This window comes from Symsagittifera roscoffensis, unplaced genomic scaffold (assembly GCF_963678635.1).
Source record: "Symsagittifera roscoffensis unplaced genomic scaffold, txSymRosc1.1 SCAFFOLD_210, whole genome shotgun sequence".
In the NCBI taxonomy this organism is placed as follows: Eukaryota; Metazoa; Xenacoelomorpha; order Acoela; family Convolutidae; genus Symsagittifera; species Symsagittifera roscoffensis.
The window spans coordinates 71,545-92,695 of NW_026971488.1; the positions used below are offsets into that span (position 1 = coordinate 71,545).

General features: G+C 34.7%; 1 protein-coding gene across 3 annotated transcripts; it reads left to right on the top strand.

Annotated features, from left to right (window-relative positions):
- Nucleotides 1-6,626: 6,626 nt before the first annotated feature.
- On the top strand, nt 6,627-20,395 carry LOC134856468 (GATA-binding factor A-like). 3 transcript variants are annotated; one of them, XM_063872736.1, is made up of 6 exons: nt 6,627-6,929; nt 7,420-8,373; nt 17,519-17,632; nt 18,617-18,837; nt 19,111-19,377; nt 19,740-20,395. In XM_063872736.1, the coding sequence occupies exons 2-6, from the start codon at nt 7,491-7,493 to the stop codon at nt 20,256-20,258; spliced, it is 2,004 nt and encodes a 667-aa protein (XP_063728806.1). In that variant the 5' UTR covers nt 6,627-6,929; nt 7,420-7,490; the 3' UTR covers nt 20,259-20,395. The 3 variants fall into 3 exon arrangements, with proteins under 3 accessions (XP_063728806.1, XP_063728807.1, XP_063728808.1); XM_063872737.1 differs by lacking the exon at nt 6,627-6,929 and adding an exon at nt 7,051-7,269; XM_063872738.1 differs by lacking the exons at nt 6,627-6,929; nt 7,420-8,373 and adding an exon at nt 14,889-16,459.
- The last annotated feature ends 756 nt before the right edge of the window (nt 20,396-21,151 follow it).

Consider the following 21,151-nt stretch of genomic DNA (forward strand, 5'->3'; position numbering starts at 1 on the left):
TCTTTAGTTGGGGGGAGGGAAAAAATTGAGGGGGTGACGGCGAGACATGGCTTTTAGTCAAAGGCATACATACGTTTTGCAAATTTCCTGCAAAATTTCGGCAAAAAGTTTCTTAAAATATAATGGATTATAATCGGCTATAATGGGTTATAATGGATTTTTATTTCAACAAAAAATCGATTGATCATAAAAAATTATCTTGGCAAAAATAATCTATTTCTGTGCCAAAAAAAAAGTGGATTATAATCGGTTTTAATGGCAACATAATCAATTTCGTTGTCTGAATTTTACATCTGTAATGGATTATAATGGAGTATTTTCGTCTCGGGAATCCCTTATAATCGATTAAAATCTATCGGCGCTCAGTGCGGGGTATCATTATCAATGTCAGCGTTGACTCGAAGAAGTCAGGTTGATCACTAGTTCTAAAAAAAATATCACCCTAAAAGCGTTGTATTTTAAGCCTTACTTTTTTAAGCCACAAAACGCGCTTTTAACAAATTTGTTGGACAAAGTCCTTAAAATTGGTAAGAATCTGTTCGTCAAATTAAATGGAAAGTTTTGCGTTTGCCTGTTTATTGGCGTTTAATGTTTTTTTTTGTTCTGAAATTTTGGATGACAGATTGTTGTTAAATGAAAATTGTTTCGAAGTTGTTGGCTTCAAGTGATTTAAAAAAAGAACTCTCCAATTGTTTTTAATAGCTTTTTTGACCGATCAAAATTAGTTTTGAGGTTAGGTTGCGATATGAACGCCTTTTCACTGTCTCATGGCTAGAGTTTTTTCAGCAGATCAAAATATCGTTTAATAAACTTGTTCAGCACTTCAGTGTTGATTTAAATAATCCAAACAAAACGAATAAGACTTGGAACTTAGAATGATTTTTTTTTCAAATTGAGTTGAATTAGACAAAAAAAGGTGAAGAAAATTAAAGTTATTTTAAATTTCAGCACAATTATTATAGTACATTTTGTATTGGTGCAAGACTGATCTTTTTTTGTAGTTAAATAAAATTTACGCCTGAAGTACTGTACCAATTGTAGTCAAAATTACATCAAAGTGAGCTTCTGAAAAAGATCAGCAAAATTTAAGATGGGTATAATCTCTAATAGTTTGAGCTTAATTTTTTGAAATTGTTTTCAAATAAAAAAAATTGGTACCTTATTTTGTAAAAATGACATTATTTGTTTTGGCTATCAAACAAAATTAAACTTGTTTATACTAAAATTGCCAGTAGTTTGGCGTAATTTCAATTTAATTAAATAGCCAAAAACCATCGTTTTTTGAGAAAAACCTTGAAAAGGGTTTTTGCAAGAAAAGACACACAAACACACAGGCATGCACGCACAAACACATACCACATACAAACTCACACGGGACAACACTCATTGACTGAAAAAACTAAACAATGCATGCATAATTTTTGATATTTAGATTTTTTGGGTTTTTTTGGATATCGATTTTTTATTTTTTTTTTAAATCAAAATTATAAACGGAGAAAAAAGCTATTTCAATATGAGAAAAAAAAACATTACCAGTTATTTTATTGAATTTTTGATAATCATTCAAATTTGATCAGTGGAATTTCCATGGAAAAAATTTTTATGCTACAAAAAATGCTACAAAGATGAAAACAAGGCTACGAATGAAACTTAAAAAATTGAAAAAAAAACCTTTTTGTTCTTTTTATTTCAAATACAAAACAATGCAAAAAAAAGTAATAAAAATACTTTTTTTGCTTAGTTTTTTAGGTTATTGTTCAAAACAAAGTCCATACAACAATTTTGCTTGTTGTACTTTTTTTCCACTAAAGTATGACAGAAAAAACGAATTTTATTTTTTTCAAATTGCTTGCCCACCTTTTTAACTTCTAGAAATATTTGAAAAGCGATCAAAAAAATTACATGCCAAATATCTTCACTGTTTATCTGTGATAGTAGTGCCGCTAAAATAATACCCAATGTGTTTCATGGCAAAACAGAAGCATAGAATGAAAATCAAAAAGGAACAAAAAACCGACAAAAAATAAAAATACAAGAAGCGTAAAAAAAACCTAAGTAAAAAAGTTTTATTGCATCTTTTTATTTATTTTCTCATAATATTTATCTAAAATACACACGCTCACACACACACACACACACACACACTTACAGTCCTTATTTTTGTTTCTGAATTAAGACAAGTGTTATTTTTTCAAGCCTATTTTGATAGTAGGTGTAACAAAGAATAATTTAAAAAACCACATTTTGTTTTATGTTCAAATATTTTCAAACATCAGGAAAGCCATCATTTATTTTACAAAGTTACTTTAATTTTTTCGAATATAAAACCAACCGACGAAGTTTTAATTGTATGTTTTTCTGTTAGAGTTTTTGTTTTGTTCAGACAAAAACTGACTTTTTGCACAACAGTTTACCTGGCAATTTTAACATTATTGATTTTATATGTAATTAAATTTTTGTATTTTGAAAACTAATTTGCAATTGTTCTTGGGAGTTTATCAACCATCTGGTGGTTTAATTTTTTTTGACTTTTCACAACTTATAATTTAGTTTTGTGCATTAAAATTTAATAGAATTAAAGATGGCCGTCCGAACATATTCAAAAAAATAATAACTACATGTTCTTTAAATCAATATGTTCATCAAATAATTGTTTTTTTTGTTAATTTTCCATATTTTTTTGTTAAATTTTCTTGCCAGGTAAGTGTTCAATATGGCTTTAAAAACCAGATTCCGTTTGGAAAAAATATACGTTTTTAACCTAAGAAACCAATTTAGCAAGTTATCATCATTTTATTTGGTCAAAACTTGACGAAAAACCACAAGTTTCAAACCGATTTTTCTCGACACTGGGATTTTTTTTTAAAAATTTCGTTCGAATCATGACTGAAGGGGCTTTATTATACTATATCACTCAACCCAGCTCGACGATTTTTAGTGGTATCTGATTTTGCGTGGAAAACAAAAAAAAGAAAAACTAGAAGACACCCGAATACAAAGTTCTTCCCCATTTTCAATGCTCGGAACAGTAACATCTTTATGATATTAAATTAAAAAATAATATCATTATAAAGTTTTTTGAAATTTCTTGGAATTTTTTTATGTACTTTATCTGACGCAATGAAACTTTAATACAAAATAGAAAATAAGTGGAAAATTTAATTAAATTTTTTTTCAATTTGTTATCTTATAAGTCAATCAAGGGATTAAAAAAGAGAAAATCTCATTTTCTTAGGTTTCAAATCGCCGAGAGACTTGAAAAGATTATTAATTGTTTTAAAGAAGTTTTTTTTTCAATGTCTCAAAATTCCATTGCGTCAGATAAAAAGTATAGTGAAAAATTCATTTAAAAAAACTTATCCGAAACACCCTGTATAGAATGCTTATTGAGTTTTAATCAGCATGGAAAACTTATATTTAAAAACGTTCCCAGCAAATCTAGCTCACTTTTCTACTAGTGTATCTATGATTCCGTATTTCTGACTCTCTTATTTGATTTTTCCTGTTGAAACAAGTTGTCCATAGTTTCTCACCCTAATGTGGATTTTAGAAAAAATTTAGCTGAGCAAATTGATTAAATGGGTACACTATGCTTGAATTCTAATACCCGCGTCATAGATTATAACCTATGATATTTATCTTATAGGTCGCTTTTTCGGTCGCGCAAGCTGGCTCTGAATCAGACTGTTTTTAGAAAATTTTGACCAAAAAATTGTCTTTTTTGGCTCGCGCTCCCCTCAAAAGTGGGTTACATTAGCAGAACCAAATTAATAATTATAAAGCAAAGCAAATATAAAATGGATGTCATACGTACGATAATATCAAAAGGAAAGACCCTTTGTTTAATGAATCCTTTGAGTTCTTGAAAGAACTTTACCTTGAAAGGAAATATAGATCCCTTGACCCATGATCCTAGATCCCTAAATGTGACCCATGACGTTTTTAAGCATAATTTTGTGGTCTTTTACCAGTTTTAAATTTAAACCAGTTGCGCAGTTATATCCGGGAGCAGTTTTAGATAAGAGCACTGGTTAATAAATTAGCGATGCAGATTATTTTTTATCAACTGAATGTCAGTCGAGTATGAAGCAATACAAACACATCTCTGAGCTGTAAATTTTCATCAAAATCGCATTACTTTCCACTAACTTCCCCAAATAACACGCTTCGCCCCATTGCGCGATTAAGATAGCGTGAATGGGGGTATTCGTGTATAAGTGCCCCCCTTATCTCGACAACAATTTTTCCACTTCATATAACGGAATTTGCGAATTTGTAATGAGGGCGCAAAAGATTCAACAAAGTGCTCAATTGCTTTTTTCGCCCCAATAACAAAAGTGCGCTCTGTAGTAGTTATAAATTTATAACTCAATTTATGATTATCGAGTCCTTGTAATGAATGTCGTATAAGTTTCTAGCATCGTTCAGGTTATTTTGATGAGGATAATAAAATTGAAAATGCTTGGAAGATTCGTATAATGTCCTAAAAATATCACATCGCACTTTTGTCACACTGATATCATTTTGATCAGAATTCGATCCTTATTCAGTTGTTTTTTTAGTTACAAATAATGAACAAATAAAGAAGTTCTATAATGATCTGTGCTCAGAGACGTCTGAAAATAGGCATAATTTACCTAATGATGATCTCCCAGAATGGGTTCTTCAAGTGATCATATTTATATAATTTATATCAATTATTGTGAACCTATACTGGAAACATTTTGTTATCATTATTATATTAACATAGCCCATCATTTAAGTTTTTTTTTTAAAAAAGGTCAACTTTCCGTTGTTGCAACTACGTTTAAATTTATGGCATTGATTTGTGAAAATAAGAGCAGAAATATCTAAAAATTTAAAATTTCTCTAATTAGGCTCTAAATACCAAAACTGACTATTTAGAAATCCAAAAGTTGGCATGATTTGTGTGTAATTTTGCCTTGAGAACAAAATTTTCGTGGAGTGCATTTGTATCAGCAGAGGAACCTTTATAGAAAAAAAGTAGAGAGGCTCTAGTAGTTTGTTTGCCAATCACGGCACTTTTATTTCCCAAGTATATTTAGCTGTTTGCACACCTTGGCCATTGTAACATCTATTCTAATTGCAAGGAACACTCTCTTCCGCTCCCCTCTCCCGATGCCGTGGGACAAATGGAATTTATAAACACAACCCGCCAAATACCCCGCGAATTAGAAATCCATTCTTTGGAAAAGTGAAAAGAATTAAAACCATGAAAAAAAAAATTAAAATTATAGGGATTTGAAATCTAATGAGCCATGGCCAATTTATGTATTTCACTCAATTCAGATGAATATTGTTTTTGACCCAAAAAAGACGAAATCTCTTGTGGTTCTGACTACCTTCCAAAAATACAAAACCTCTTGTAGTTCTGAGTGGGAACAAAATATGAAAATAAGAGGACGCAAGTTAGGGTATCTCAAGGAAAACTGGGCTCCCAGGAAAAAATTTTTTGAAAAAGAAGCTACAACTAGTAGAAACTAGTTCGCGGAAATCGGTAAAAAGAAACGATGTCGCAAGGAACAATGACGCTCTGTGATGTTGATTTTTAGCTATGACTAGCATCCGTAAACTTAATAACTTGTTAGTGGCGGTTTGTTTTTCCGAGGAAAAATCGCATTAACGAGAAGGTGATTTTCTCAAAAAATCAGTATTGTCAATTAAAGATGCTGTGTTTGGCCTCTCTTAACACAAAAGCTAATTATTAATAAAAAACTGTATAAACTTTTCATTATAATAGCTTTGGGTTGCTAAACTTCTGTCAACAATATTGAGCTGGCTGAAATTTTCCTTTCATAGGTATTATTCTGAAATAATTAAATGGTAGTCCTTACTTAAAGATTTTCTATCCTACGCACTTTGAGAATTCAAATTTTTGTGAAACTATCATATTTAAGGTAACTTCATCCGTTTCGAACGCAAGCTCAGTTGATGAATTTTAAGATCCCGAAAAGTTGCTTTACTTATTAGATCCAAACAACTGTCGTAAGCTTTTCGCATACTACAGAAAAAAGTTTTCAGTGCTTAAAATAATTTTTCGTCCTCAATTTTGCATTTTGTTTTTTCCATCATCCAGACAACGCATTTCGAGTGTTCAAACGAAGCGAGGTGTGAGAAGGACCATACCGGATGGATTAAATCCGAGCTCATTTCCCGAGCAAATATAACCGAGAGGTGTGATCCGAATGTGGCTAATTCACACTTCGTCCTAGGAACGAAAGAGAGTCGCGAAGATCCATTTCCGCCGGATTTGGACTAAAATGGCAATTTTTTCCATATTTGCACACCTAATTTGGACTAACTTGTTAATAGGGGATTAATAATTGAATTTAATTAAAATCATAACTATGTCAGCAGCACTTATTGAAAGACTAATTCCACAAATAGAACTTATAGAATAATAGAAAAATTAAGTTTTTGCATTTTAGTATTTCCACAATTAATTAAACCCAAATTGCTCTTCAAACTGCTTGATAAAGTTGGTCAAAATATTAATGAGAAGACAATCATTATTTTAATTATTGTGGTCGAATACACGTGAATGTTTTCAATATTTGTTTGAGGCGGGTGTATAATAATTCGGAGCTTTGATTTAATTGGACCCGACCTAGTTAAGTTAGTTTGGTTTCACCTACATCGAAATAGAATTTGTTAAAGAAGTCTTGTTTGCAAAGCTGTGGGGCTACATCACAAACATTATACCAACGTAACCTGTCAAATCGATCACCTCAAAACCCCTAAAATATATTCACAATCAACCCCCACTAAATTCAGAGTAGCAACCCCGCATACATTCAGAATAGCAGCCCCTAATAAACTGAGAAAGTCCACTCACAGCAAACTAAATTTGTAATAACTAGATTATAACTTACTTCATTTTATTCAGCTTCTGCGATCAGAGAGATAAGGTAAGTTGGTTTGGGTCTCTTATATCGGATCTTTTGCTGAATTTAACTTCGAACACCCTGATTGATAAAACAACCCGCGATACGCTAGAATAATTCTGTCCTTATCGCCACTAGCCCCCATTTGACCACGCTAGAGGCGCTGAGTTGTTTCTGCTATCTCAAAAATATCAGAAGCACTTTTATTTTTATAGTCGCCCCAGCTCCTGGCGAAACATTAGATAGCGGAACTTATCGATAACATCCAAACCTAGATACCCTAACTCTATAATTAATAACTGATAAATTATATCAACTTATAGCGGATTTGAACTCGCCACCTAAACAAGCTCTGCCGAATAATGTAACTACACTCTTTAATTAATTTCTCAAATTTTTATTTAACCTTCCGTTTTTTCCGTTTTTTTTGCCAATAATTGGATCTATATTTCTAAAAAACCAATTAATTGAAGTCTTTTTTCATTTTTTTTTTTCATTTAAAACTTTTTTTTAGGTCAAAAACAATCTGCGAATCCGAAATTCATTCAGCAAAAAATTTTGGGAAGCGAATTCCAAAACTCCCCAATGGATAGAAAACAGTCGACGTCACAAACGAAACAGGGAAGCCAGCACAAACATGGAAATCAGATTCCCAAAATATCTCTGGACAAATTCAAAGGCGAAGATCTGCTGAAACTCCAGACACCAATCGCGCAAGTCGAATCGCTTCAGCACATAATCCGCGGAACCGCTCCTCCGCCACAGGTCGCGAGTTCGAAACCCGGAGAGCTCCCAAAACTTGAACTAGTTCCGACAACACTCTCGTCAACTCGCCACCAAATTGTTGAAACGGTTCCTCAAAACGTGAACTCTTTTGAGCATCATCATCATCATCAACAACATCAGCAAAACTTGGAACCGAAACATGGTACGTATGCTGTCACCGAAAATGGAGAATTGGTTTACGATGGAGCCTTTTTCGACCCTTCGATGCTTTTGCAGTACACTGATCCTTTCACTATGGCTAAAATGAACATTGGCGAGTCAACTTTACCGAATGATTTGATCACAACTGATTCGAGTGGAGCTTTAATTAGTGCGGGCGAAATGCCGCTGCTTGAAACCGAAGACGGAACCTATGTCGAGAAGTACTCGTCGTTGCCACTGTATGACCTCACAGGCCAGGGTTTCTACTCAAACGGCTTCCCGATGGGTTTCGGCACCCATGGGGTCCAACTTCCTGTGGATTGGGGAGTCAACCACAGTCAGGGGGGCTACGCGTCTCTAGAAGAAAGTCCCCCCGGAATAATAAGTGTTCACGTGGAGAGTAATAACAATGTGAACGAGCAAAGTCCCCCCTCTGGAGTTGAAAAGGGGAGTCAACAACTGCCGCCGATTCAAGCATCACTTCTGGCTTTTGGAGAGAACACCGACCCGAATACATTCAGCTCTGCAGACTACATACAAGGTTAGTTATGAACTTCAATTTAATCAACTAATTATAAGTAACTAAATATTAATTGCATCTTTTTTTGAGGTGCTAAATTTCTATCCATTCGAATTTCCCCTCGAGAAAATTTCTATTTTGCTTTTATTTATAAGGCTAAAATGTATCTTAATTAGTGACCTGGAGTCATTTTCTTGAAGGTATGTTTGCTAATTGAACTAGTTTTTCACATAAAATAGTTACTATAAGTTTCTGGCTTTTCTACTTTTAAAACTTTTTATAACGTACAATATCTTATAACAACAATGGTTCCTGATTATCTGTTTTTTCTTGTTATTTTTTTTTCATTCTGAGCTCTGATTGGTTCTTTCTTCAAAGCTAGCTAATCAAACGTTATACGAAATTGTCAACATTATTGACAGTTTCTCAGCTTGAAACCATCGAAATTCAAACCCACGGAAGAAATCCGATGAAACTTCTGACACTTTCAGTCTGAAGAATACTCTTTAGCAAGTTTATCGAACGCGATAAAATCCAATGTAAATAGATGTATTGTCAACTGACCCCTTAAAGACCCGCCCCTAATATACATCTTCAAAAGTATCGGTCCATCATTATTAGGTTCATAACTTATAACATGTTCACGTGGTTCATAACATGTTCACGTGGTTTTTATTTCGGTTGTTTTTTCAAACAGATATTTTTGATTTAGAAATCAACTCTTAGTTTATTATCAATCAATTTATCTTATGAATCATAAGATAAATTGATTGATAATAAACTAAGAGTTGATTTCTAAATCAAAAATATCTGTTTGAAAAAACAACCGAAATAAAAATCACGTGAACATGCTAAGCTTTATCGGACAGATGAGTTAAAGAAATAGGGGGGATAACTTGATCTAATAGGGACACCCTTTGAAACAAAAAAATGCTTTTTTGAATACGTTTTTGTTGCAGACAACTGTTTTGTTCAATTTCAAATTGTTCCTTTGTTGCACCCTAGTCAGCGGCAGACAAACTCTATCAAAATTGAAAAGGCCCAAAAAAATCATATTTTAAGCTCAAACTTGATAAAACTTCGAGTAACCTACTCTTTATAAAGCAAAAGCTGAAAGGACGTTCACATTTTGCTTTTTGTTTTCGGACGTACAGATTACTTTTTGAATAAACATTGAACTGGTGGCGTATTAATTCCCCTAAATTACGTTTTTCTTGGGTCATTTTTGTATATTTAACTGACAATAAATCAGATCATCGCTGCTTTGAGTTCAGAAAGGGGCAGACCTTTTCATTATTCTGTAACCCGACTTTTCCGAAACTTGTTTGCGCATCTTGCGTTGTAATCTGGTCAATCGTTTTAATTGTTTTGGTATATATACCTTCACCCCAATTTTCTGTCTTCACCAATGAAATATTTTCTATGTTTCTGAAACTTTCTGTTCTGTTAGTTCCAATTTATTTGCCTTCAGTGTTGATTCTGAAATATACAAATAATTTGAGTTCGGATGTCTGCAGCTTGGCTGCAAAGTCGTCCGATTGTTGGTTTTTGCCAAACAGAAAAACAGAAATTTGTCCGAAACTGTTTTGTTTTGGTTTGTTTTGTTGTCGCTGGTTTCCGCTGAGCACAAACTTTTGACCATATGATGCTTTGTTAGCTCAAGCTCCTCCGATGTTTAAAAAACAACAATGTCTAAACATACAATGTTGCAATAAAATGACGGTTTGATGTTACAACAACAAAAGCAAAACATCACTAAAACGAAAGCATTAGTATTTCGAAATCTTTTTAACATCGCGAATTTATAGGTCAACACAAACTGTTTGATCATTCAAGAGCTCCAAGAACATTATAATTGTAGAAGCAAGGTTGCGAATTTTATAGGCATCAAATCACATAAGTTGTATAAAAAAATTTTGCGACCGCGCATGGATAAAAAAGCCCGTAGTTTCTAGTTGAGTAGTTCTCATATTTCAAATGAAGCTCAGCGCCTGAATTGATGATTGAAAGTTACTTCGTTGCATGCTGCAAGTTATTTTACTTCATATTGTTAGGAGCGGGGGAGGGGTGAGTTGAGTTTATCCATATGGTGCCCAAATGATTTCACACCTGGAGAAATGTTTAAATCAAGAAGTATAGCTTGAATGACATCTTGGGTGTTTCAGCTGATACCCTGTGCAACTTTGTTGTGTTAGAGCCAACACACGCTAGCCTTTGCGGGTCAGGGCTCAAACACACAAGTGTTTTATCTGTTTCAGCAAATATTTAATATCAAGTTCATAACTCAAACTTATAACCAGTAGTCGGCTAACTAACATCATACCAACCAACCGCCATTCATCCTTTTGCTCTGACTTGAGAAGTTTAAGCGTGTTTCAAGTTGGTTCATAAGTCGCAATTAGGTGTAGAATTAAACTGAAAAACACACAAATCAACCCCTGAATCAAAGGCACCCCACTCCAATGAGAACAAGAATGTAAACATTAAATTGCACAATCAACAAACATCAGATGTCTCTTTAATCGATGCATCTGATACTAAATTTATTCGGTGTAGTCATTTTCGAAGCAACGAGCAGACCATGTTTATTATTAAGAAAACACATTAACATGACTTTTTTTGTTGAAAAAATCAAATCTTAGTTAAAAAACGAATAATTACTCTCATTTTGGAACGATGAGGATATTTTTAGAGATAATTTTCATTTTCTTATCTCATTTTCTTAATCTAACTATATAATACTTGGTTAGCAATAAGAAAAAAAATTTGTTCGCTTTTTTATTTGAAAGCCTGTAATAATTTTATTCACCTAACTGTATACATAATTCCATTCAGTTATATCAAAAACTTATTTTGGCTGTCTAAATTGCAGAGGATTACACACTATAGCTGACTAGTTCTAAAATCTGTTTTGGACTATAATGACTTGTAATGACTTGGGATTAGTCGTGTAATAAGTGAATGGGCAGTGCACGTAGACAATAAAAGGATAAATAAGGCGTGAACATATCCCAGATCATCCCCACTCACCCCCACCCCCGGACCCTCCCAGCCCCACTTGGAACGGACCCTCAAAATTCCTCCTTCTCGGCAGAACCCACTCATCTGTGTTCAAACAACAGTTACCGCTGGGGTCACTGAAATTTTTCTCCAAGTTAACCCAGACTTTGAGGGTCTGCTGTTAGCATGTTTACCCAGCTCAGTTTGGATCAACATTTATTACATTTTAATTGGTTAAAAATGATAAGACAGTAAATTTGATATCATTTTCAGATTCCTATTCCTATTTTCCATCAGGTTTCAAAAACGCTGCGTTATTTTTACAATCGTATCTTTAATTCTTCGCCGGCATTGTCGAATATTTATAATGTTCCAGAAAAAGATCAATCAAAGTGTTTTTTTTTAATCTCAAATTATTTATAAGGCTCACATATTTTGATTAACAAATTTCGAAGATAAGGTTTTTTTTTTATCATTTTCCCCCTCTTTTCCAACGCTTGGGGCAATCTCAGCGCCCGTATTTGCAAACTTTGATTTTTTAGATAATTTTTATTGCAAGTTTATTCTGATCGACTATTTTGACAGTGTTCAACACTGTCATTTGATCGATAAATTAGCAAGATTAAAATATCCAGAGATCTTTTCTAAGTATTGAGTGGTACACCGCTGAGATTAAAGACCCAACATGTCGATAGATCTCTTCACGTTAATATTTCTAGGTGTCTATCATACATGTTTTATGAGGTGAAGTTTATATATTTGCCCAAATAGATAAGAACCCTTGCAAAAGTCAACTTGGGCTCAAATTAAGTTTCATTTTTGTATAAGTTTTTTGGGCAGAATTTATTGACGTAATTGAACGAAAAACTTCCGCTTTCGATAAAAAATTTTCTTTCGTATTCATCAAAACTTCATTAACGATTTGATAATAATCAGTGTGTGATAAAATACCAATATTACGTCAAAAAGTAAAAAAAAAACAGCAAAATTTATCTTTAACGTCAAAAATTAAAAAACAGCAAAACTTATCGTTGATTAAAACTTACAAACTAGATTAACTTAAAAAACAGGAAACAAAAAATTATAATTGAAAAATGTTCATATTTTCTGATATGATGCAGGAAAAAGAATAGATATTCGACAATGGCTCTATGGGTACAAGAGATTGCCAAGGAAGGGGGGAGGTATGGACTATCTATGGACTAAGAGTGTGGGTTGTTAGATTGCCTGGTCACGGGGTAAGGTAGTTGTGTTGTAGGGCTACAAAGAGACGAGGGAGGAGGGGGGGTTGTTGGATCACTTGAGGCTAAATGTTAAATGTTTTTGAGAAGCAGCGAAGAACAAAAAAAAGAAATACTTGTTCGCATTGTGTGGGGGGCTAAGAATAATAAAAAAAGAGTAAATGTAAAATGAAAGGGAACTTTAATAATAGCTTATCAGTGCACCACTCAGAGCCTCGTGTGCTATCTTCTGTAGCAGGTAGCTTATCTCTCAAATTCCATTTTGCGTTCTCTTGGTAAAAAGAGTTTCCCCTCGCTTTATCTTCCCCTCCAGAACACAAGAGAGAGAAGAGGGGGAACAGAAGAAGAACAGAACTGAGGCAGCAGCGGCAGTAGTAGTTGTCCCTCTCTCTCTCTCTCCTTCTAGCCCGGATGACAACGAACACAGCTTCTAAAGTAGCTCAGAGCCGTCTCAACATTCCATTACTCAATAATAGAGAAAAAGGAAATTAGCAAAATAATAAACAAAAATGGGCATTCTTAAATGTAAATATGAAGTTCACCAGTATTCCGTAGTTTTCATCGAAAGCTGAGAAAAGTTATGACTAGTCGGTAGTTTTGAGGGTCTAGTGTCGTAATGTATCTCCAAAAAGAATTGTACGAAAATCAGAATTTTCTAGAAAACAAATATACTCATATAAACAAACATTCAGTTTAAGAATTTTGACTTAAGAGAGTTTTTTTGGAGTTATCGCAAAAAGTGTCCTAAAAGAGTTTATAAACCTATGCGATTATGCTACATTTTAGAATAATATTGCAAAACCTTTGATTTCTTATAGAAAATTAGAAAAAACTTCCAAATTGAGTCTTTTTCTAAAAATTTTCAGCGCGAAAACCAGCTTTATTGTTAGTATCTAAGAATGACGAATTTGATTTCTCGACTTTTTTCTGCGGCTCAAATCCTTGATTGCTTTGATCTCTGTTTACACATTGAGCTATTGTTGTTTTCTGTTGTTTGACCCAGGGGCAGGGCGGGTACCGATTCCACCGTCTGGTGTTTTCCCGGATGGGAACAAAAGTTCGGACAGGCAGGAACGAATTAAGCGTGGTTGTCGAACAATTTCGAACTCAGCGTGAACTAGTTAAGAAGTATTTAAGGAGCTATAGTGATAGCGTATATACCAGCGGGTGCTTTTTATTTCCGACTCGAAATTCCCGTTACTCTATTCACAGAGCCCAGCTGAACAACCCACCCCAGTGCTGAATGTTATCGAATATACCTCCTAATTAGTATCTATTAACATAGTCAAAACCAGACCTTTGCGTCAAAGTTGAATTTAGCTGTGGGGTTAATGAGCGCTTCCAATTTGGGCATAAGATTAGTTTGACAAAGAAAATTACGTTTTTCGCATACATACAGACAGTCAAAAAGATAAGAAATTCCATTACTATGAGAATTAACGATCAATTAAATCATAATTAATTTCCGATTTTTTCCAACTTTCGATTACTATGAGAATTAACGATCAATTTAATCATAATTAATTTCCCATTTTTTCCAACTTTTAAAAAATTCACATTTTTTTAAAAAAAAGATTGATTGTTTGTTTTTTCAAGCTACATGCTGGGAATATGTAAACAAGTGATTTCTGGCTTGTGAAAAAGGCACTCAATTATCCTATTACCTATTTTTCCAGTTCTCTTAGAACTAAGTGCTTCTGGCGAAATTGTGTCCAAACTCTTAGTCAAAATGAAGAGACCGCAATAATGCGTGGAAGTATTCTTTATTCTTGTACTTGATAGTAAACTTGACGTTGACAACATAATTGGCTCTACCTTAAAATGTTTCGATATATTAGTACAACCCTGAATGTGTAAATGCCCAGTTTGAATGAAATTTACCCCCAAGTTAAATCTGTCATTTATGAAAATTGAAGTGAGCATTTGTAAGGAACATCTTTGTTTCCAATTTCCAAAACAAAAAATTACAAGAGCCTCTTAAGTTGATGGGTTAATTGATTTAGTATCATACAATTTTTCTCACATTTCTACTCAAAAAATCTCAAAAATTCAGGAAAAGTTAGATTCCTTGAAAAGTGATCATCTTGAGGACCGTTAGAGTGAACTATCTCAATTCGAGAGCCGTTAACGGGGGCAGGTTGTGAATGAGCTAAACAAGTGTGAACAGAGTGTGAAAAAGTGGGAAAAGTTGTGGAAAAAAAGTTGGATATGAGGAAAAACGTGAAATCAATCAGTGCGAAGAAAAGTGCAATTCAAAACCAGGTAGACAGAAAGATATCTGGCTAATCAGTATTCAGTTGGCATACAAAGGATAAATAATTCAGATCGGCACAATTTGGATAACATCTGCCCGTTCAATCGACGATAAACAATCGACCAATCACAATCGAGATAAGCTCCTAAGAGCCCGCAGAATCAGCCAATCGGAACGCTTCGTTATCTTTCTTTCCTACTTGCTTCCCCAAATTCAATACCTCAATTCAATCAAAACAAATGAAATCAAATCAAATCAAAAACAGTTTCCACTTTTTGATTCAATAAATAACTGATCGGAGGATAAAAACTCTTGAACAATATCAAACTTTTCGGATCTAATCACGAGCGATAACTTCGAGATATTCGAGATCCCTTTTATTTCAACCACCTAAACTCGCAGTGCTGCAATAAAACAGTTCTAGTGAGGTTTTTTATCAGCTTTGTTTAAATACTTTCTAAATTTGTTCCGCTATATCGAATATTTCAGGGTAATTTTTATCTACAACCCAGAATATTTCGTAGCTCTATCTTGTTTGCCCGTAGTTGGGAGCAACCATTTAATTGTGTCTCACCTACCAATATAATCAGAATTTGTTATCAAACTTTCCACCCGGAACTGAACGTCTTTCAGCCGATAATCTTCGAACCACCAGAAAAATTATCTCCGAAAAACTCCAGACGCAAAGTTGGATTAGAATCCTTCTTCGAAAAAGAGTGGAAAATCTGCACATTAACTGATTACTATCTAAATAGAAAACCTAAAATAATTTCAACGCGCTCAGAATTGCCCGGCAAATTGATAAAACTTTGAGATACAAAAAAAAATAGATCGAAACTAATTTAAAACTGACCAGCCTGAATTGTAATTATCAGTTTTGAGATAATGAGTAGTGCATCGTCATCAGTTATTAACCAAGTTTATCAACACCATCATAATAACCCCTCGAACCTTCCAAACCCTTCAATGTCCAACGCCTGTTCGCCATTATCTTCCTTCAGTGCAACTGGATCGATACCTCATCCCACTTTAACAGTCGCGAATTCCACCCCGACAATTTCATCACTCGCCCCCTCCGAAATACACGCAGCCAGTGTTCTCAACCGAATTGGACTCCCCCAAAACTCAGATCATCCACAACTTTCGTCACAACTTCACTCGTCGCAACAATTAAACACCCAGAATCTATTTTTTAACCAAACACATCAGATTAAAAACGAAAACGAACAGAATCCGAATTCGCAACTCGGCGGAATTAACACGACAAACAACAATGGACTTTCGAATTCGCCACCGAATCACGCTTCGTTGCTTTCAGCAGCGGGGCTTCTATACCCGACAACATCAAACGCTTCGGCTGGATCCGAACAACAGAAAATATCCCCGATTGCATCTTCGGAAACGTTCTCGGCAACCCCGAACCCCGCTGCTTTTTTCGACTACTCAAGTTATGCAGCAGCAGCTCAAGTCGCGGCAGCTCAAGCTTCGTGCCAAATGGGAATAGGGGGCGCAAATAATTCTCTTAATTCGAACCAGGCACTTCATGCTAATAGTCAGCAATATGCAACCGGGGCTTCAGAAATGGATTTCTGGAAGTTGCAATTTTTCACACGTGAGTTTGAAGAAACGGGAATGAAAATGAAATTTAAAAAAAAACCGAAAAATTTTCAAGTCTCAAGAAAATTGAAGGTTCACTCTAACGGTCTTAAAAATGATCAAAATTTAAAATCATTAAACGCTTAAGAAAATATTTAATCAAAATAAATTTTCAAAATACTTTATTGGCATATAATAAATGTTCGTGGTTATTTATATGGGCAAGAAATTCATCGTTAGTTCTTATATTCAAATCTATCGTCCTCTCAACTTTCAAGAATCTTACAATTTTTTGATATTTTCTCTCTCTCACTCTTTCTTTGGTCATTTTCTTTCGAGATCATACATTTGCTTTCTGTTTTTTATGCTCAAGTTTATTTAACCAATTATGCCAATCAAGAAATCTAATGAACCATTATCCCATTTCAACGGTCATGACAAAATATCCCCACCCCATTCATACATGCTCATTCGCCCAACTAGTTAATTTCATGCCCCTGCCCCGCCGTTGATCCATACTATTCAACCTGTGCTTATTTAACCCAACATTTCTGTCAAAGTTTTTGAGCAAAATGCTCATTTTGAGTAATTAGAGGTAATTTATACCCACTCATGCATGTTTTCAGCTCAAGAGCCATGTAACATTTTTCGACTTAGCTCTCAATAGATTTCATCCAGACTTGCTCAATCGTCTTTTTTTTAAATTCACTTTGGTTCAATCATTTTCAAAATTCATTATTTTCAAAAACTCAAAGGCTACAAATTAGTTTCAAAATATTTTTTAAAATTCTAGTTATTTTGCCAATCAAACATTTTTTTTTTTCAAATTAAAAACAGCGCGAATCAGATTTTTTTCAAAAAATATATATATTTGCTAACAAAATGAACATCATTGATAACAAAACCTTATTTCATATTTTTTTAAAAATTTGTCGTATTTCAAAAAAATTTTGTGATAACAAAAGGCCAATTTTTAAAATTAAAGTCGGATTATTCATTGAGTTAATGTAACGGAGTTAATAAAATGTAAATTAATTCTATTTGTATTTATTCCCTTTTCTATTTTCCTCTGCAGGTGACAAAGAGTGTGTGCAGTGTGGCAATGTGATCACAAACATCTTCAGAAGGGACGACACTGGGCACTACCTCTGCCACACATGTGCCACCTACTCCTCCCCCAAAGTGACAGGTATGCACATGTTTGTTCACTCTCAACTTATTGAACAACTATACAAACACAAAACTTGGAAAACGATAAAAAGGACCAAACTTGAATTTTGTTCTTCTTTCAATAACTTCAACAACCAATAGTGTTTAATCTTAAAGACTATTTAAAAAAATGAAAAATCCAAAAAATCAAAATATAGACATGTCAAGTTGCTGGAAAATTATTACTCGGTTAATGCAAACAAAAGAATTTCCTTCAGAATCAAAAAACGGAAAAACATCGTCAATGAAAAAAAGCATTTTTTCAACATATGCCTTAGGATATAATGCAAAATTAGCAATCGATCAGTTTTGACACATTTTAGTGCCACAGTTGAAGATATACGCTCAATTCGATTTGGATAAGACCTCCTAGATAGTTTAAAAATATCCGAGATAAAACTGATCTTTCGGGGTGAAAGAGCGCCAATCAGTTCTGGCTACCCAAACAGGGCCGACAATGTTGATTACTGGGATTACCTGAATAAGTGGTCTTTCAAAACAAACAATAAGCCCAAACGATTGTTACCTAGTTGGTTTACAATGCGCGTTAATCTGTTAATAATATGGAGCAAAACAAATTTATACTTGGGTTTGAAATATCCAGCGGTGCTAATCGGTGTCCCTAAGATCTGATAAGTCCCCTGGCTGAAGTCCCAATAGTCCGGGTAAGTCAGTCGCCCTGGCTAAAAACTACCTGGCAGCCAAAAAATCCTCTTGGATAAGTGTCCATATTAGCCAGGCACCTCACACGTAAATAAAGACAAAAACCAAAGCAAAGAGATTTAACAAAAATATACCCACTTCACTAACTAATGAAGTAGAATTAAGAGAAACTAAATAAATTAATATTAATTTAACATAAAATCTTTGGTATTTTGAAAATAACTAACTTATATGCAACTTGTTAGTACTTGATTTTTTTAAGTATTTTATGGAAATTTATGTCAAGTTCATCTTCATTTAGATTACTATCAAGACGTGGGTAGATTCGGTTTCGGTGGCTCGCATGCAGCCGCGGCGGCCGATTTCTGGTCGGGCACGCAGGGGGGCATGGCTACTCACCCCTACTACCAGGCAGCAGCCGCCGCCGGATCAGCAGCCGCAGCAGCCAGAGCGGGACTTCCCTACATAGGGGGAAAACAGAGTCTGTCGCCCTTGATGTCCAAGTCACAGCAACGCAAAATTGTAAGTCGTAGTTATTCACCAAATGTAGATGCAATTCAAGAGGTCTCAGTTTTTTTCAAAAATGGATCTTCAATTTCGGGGGTGTCTTCATGATTTTTGTAGATTACCTTGACAATTATTCATAGACAAATCTAAAAAAAACTTTTCAAGAGATTTTTCAATAGTTTCACATGCTACGTCAACTTAAGTACTAGTGGCTTTACTAGACTTGAAAAGTACATTTTGAAAAAAAGTACAATGAAATCAAGGTTTATTTATTTATTTTGGATTCAGAACACGAACCGTCGACATGGTCTCCGATGTGCCAACTGTGGCACTGACTCGACCACCCTCTGGCGCAGAAACAATGAGGGAGATCCAGTGTGTAATGCCTGTGGTCTGTACTACAAACTGCATAGAGTGAACAGACCTCTGGCAATGAAGAAGGATGGCATCCAGACTAGGAAGAGGAAGCCAAAGAGTAGTGCAGGGGCGAATGGGGCTGGCGGTGTGGGCAAACACAAGGACCACACACAGGCTATGGACTCAAAGCGGGCTATGGTGAGTTAATGAAAAACATTTCAAAGTTAAGCCCGAGAAGACAAAAGTCAGAACTTTTTTCCCTTAACCTCAGCATAAGCACATAATTTTAATTAACAGTGTTTTGTCCAATTCGCACTTATTTTACTTCAACAAAACTAATAAGGTTCTAATTTAGACGCATTTTTCCGGTATATTTAAAAATAAGACCATTTAATTATGCTTTTAGCTCTTTTAGATACCGAAAAAAAACATGCATACAAATGAAGAAAATAATTATTAAATGCAAGACGATGGTGATGATGAGTACATTCAAGTTCATTCAAGTTTTGTACTTTTTAAAGCTTGAAGTTCTGATTTGTGAGTTTTATTTTATTTTTCAGAGCAACGCCAGTCATGCCGCTCTTCTCTCGGCAGCCAGCGGGAACCCCTCGGCCGCCCTGATGGGGGGATACTCGGCAGCCGCAGTGGCCGCCGCCTACCACAACCACCAAGTACCCCAGAACACCCAAAACCCCCACTCTCATCATCACCAACAACTCCAACAAGGAAAAAACCCAATCAACGACCTACAAAACAACACAGCCAACTTTCAAAACTTATTCGTCGACCATTCTGCCACGAGAGATATTCTAACCAATCAGAACGCGTCTCAAGACGTCGTGTCGAAGCGATCGCCCGGAGACTTCGTAGCCAATCAGCATGGAGCAGCCGCCATGGCCGCTTCGGGTTTCGCTAATTTATTCGACCACCCTGCCATAATAGCCCAGCGTGAGATGGCCGCCGTAGCCGGTTACGACCCTCACCATCATCATCATCACCATCAGCAAGTGCCAGCATTTGTTCACACGGGTCAAATGAAAATGGACCTAGACTCTTTGCAGCAAACTGTACATTCTTAATTCGCAATTCCTCATAAATTTGTACTTTTATGCATCATTCCCCTTTTAGTATAATAAAGCAAAACTCAGTCTTAACTTAATGTGGGTATCACTTAGCATTTCACGTATTTGGTTAAACTTTTGTATGAATCATTTATCTCCGTTTTTGAAATAAAATTTTCCTTATTTTGATAGTTTTTCACTGATAATCAGTTTGAGCAAAACGAACGAAATAAAACTTGTTTGTGGATTAAGATAGCCGGAAAGGGTTTGAAATGATTGGAGCCGATTTGATGAATTCTAAATTTAAAACTAAACCCAAGATATGTTATAAAAAATCTTGGCCCTAAAACAAACAATGTTTAAGGAGAAGTTGCAATCAGATAGTGCATTTAATCTGTTTTGCAATTACAGAATCTTTTCAGAGAGAAAATCATTCAAAATCGCGTCAACAAAGCCAAAAATTTGGAGTGATTGAACACAAAGGATAAAACGGAGTTCCAAAAAAATGCTAGTCATACAGTTCCCATCCTATAATTCATACATGTCATACAACTGAAAAATGCAAAAAACTTTATTATAAGCATTCTCTCGTAAAAGATCATTTCATGAAAGATAATCTGGGAGACATAAGGAAGACATAAAGAAATTGCCTGCTTATAAAGGAGAAACGTATGACTATCATTTTTTATAACAGTAAATATTTGAGCTTCTTGTAGTTTTGCAAAAGACAATAAACAATGATTTCACCTGATAAACAAGGCTGCTCGCAAATTCGAGCAAGGCACTGAAATTACCGACTACCCTTCAACTGGACTTGAATACTTTTGGTATACAAAATTTCGAAAAAATATAAATTTTGGACTGTCAATATGAAATGAAAAATGCTGAAACTTAAGTACCTCGTACAGATT

Bases quoted from the DNA above. Each gene is read 5' to 3' on its own strand.
- LOC134856468 (XM_063872736.1), top strand. From the start codon at position 7,491: ATGGATAGAAAACAGTCGACGTCACAAACGAAACAGGGAAGCCAGCAC. The intron at 8,374-17,518 runs GTTAGTTATGAA...TTTCCTCTGCAG, and splicing joins CTCTGCAGACTACATACAAG to GTGACAAAGAGTGTGTGCAG. The intron at 18,838-19,110 runs GTAAGTCGTAGT...TTTTGGATTCAG, and splicing joins AGTCACAGCAACGCAAAATT to AACACGAACCGTCGACATGG.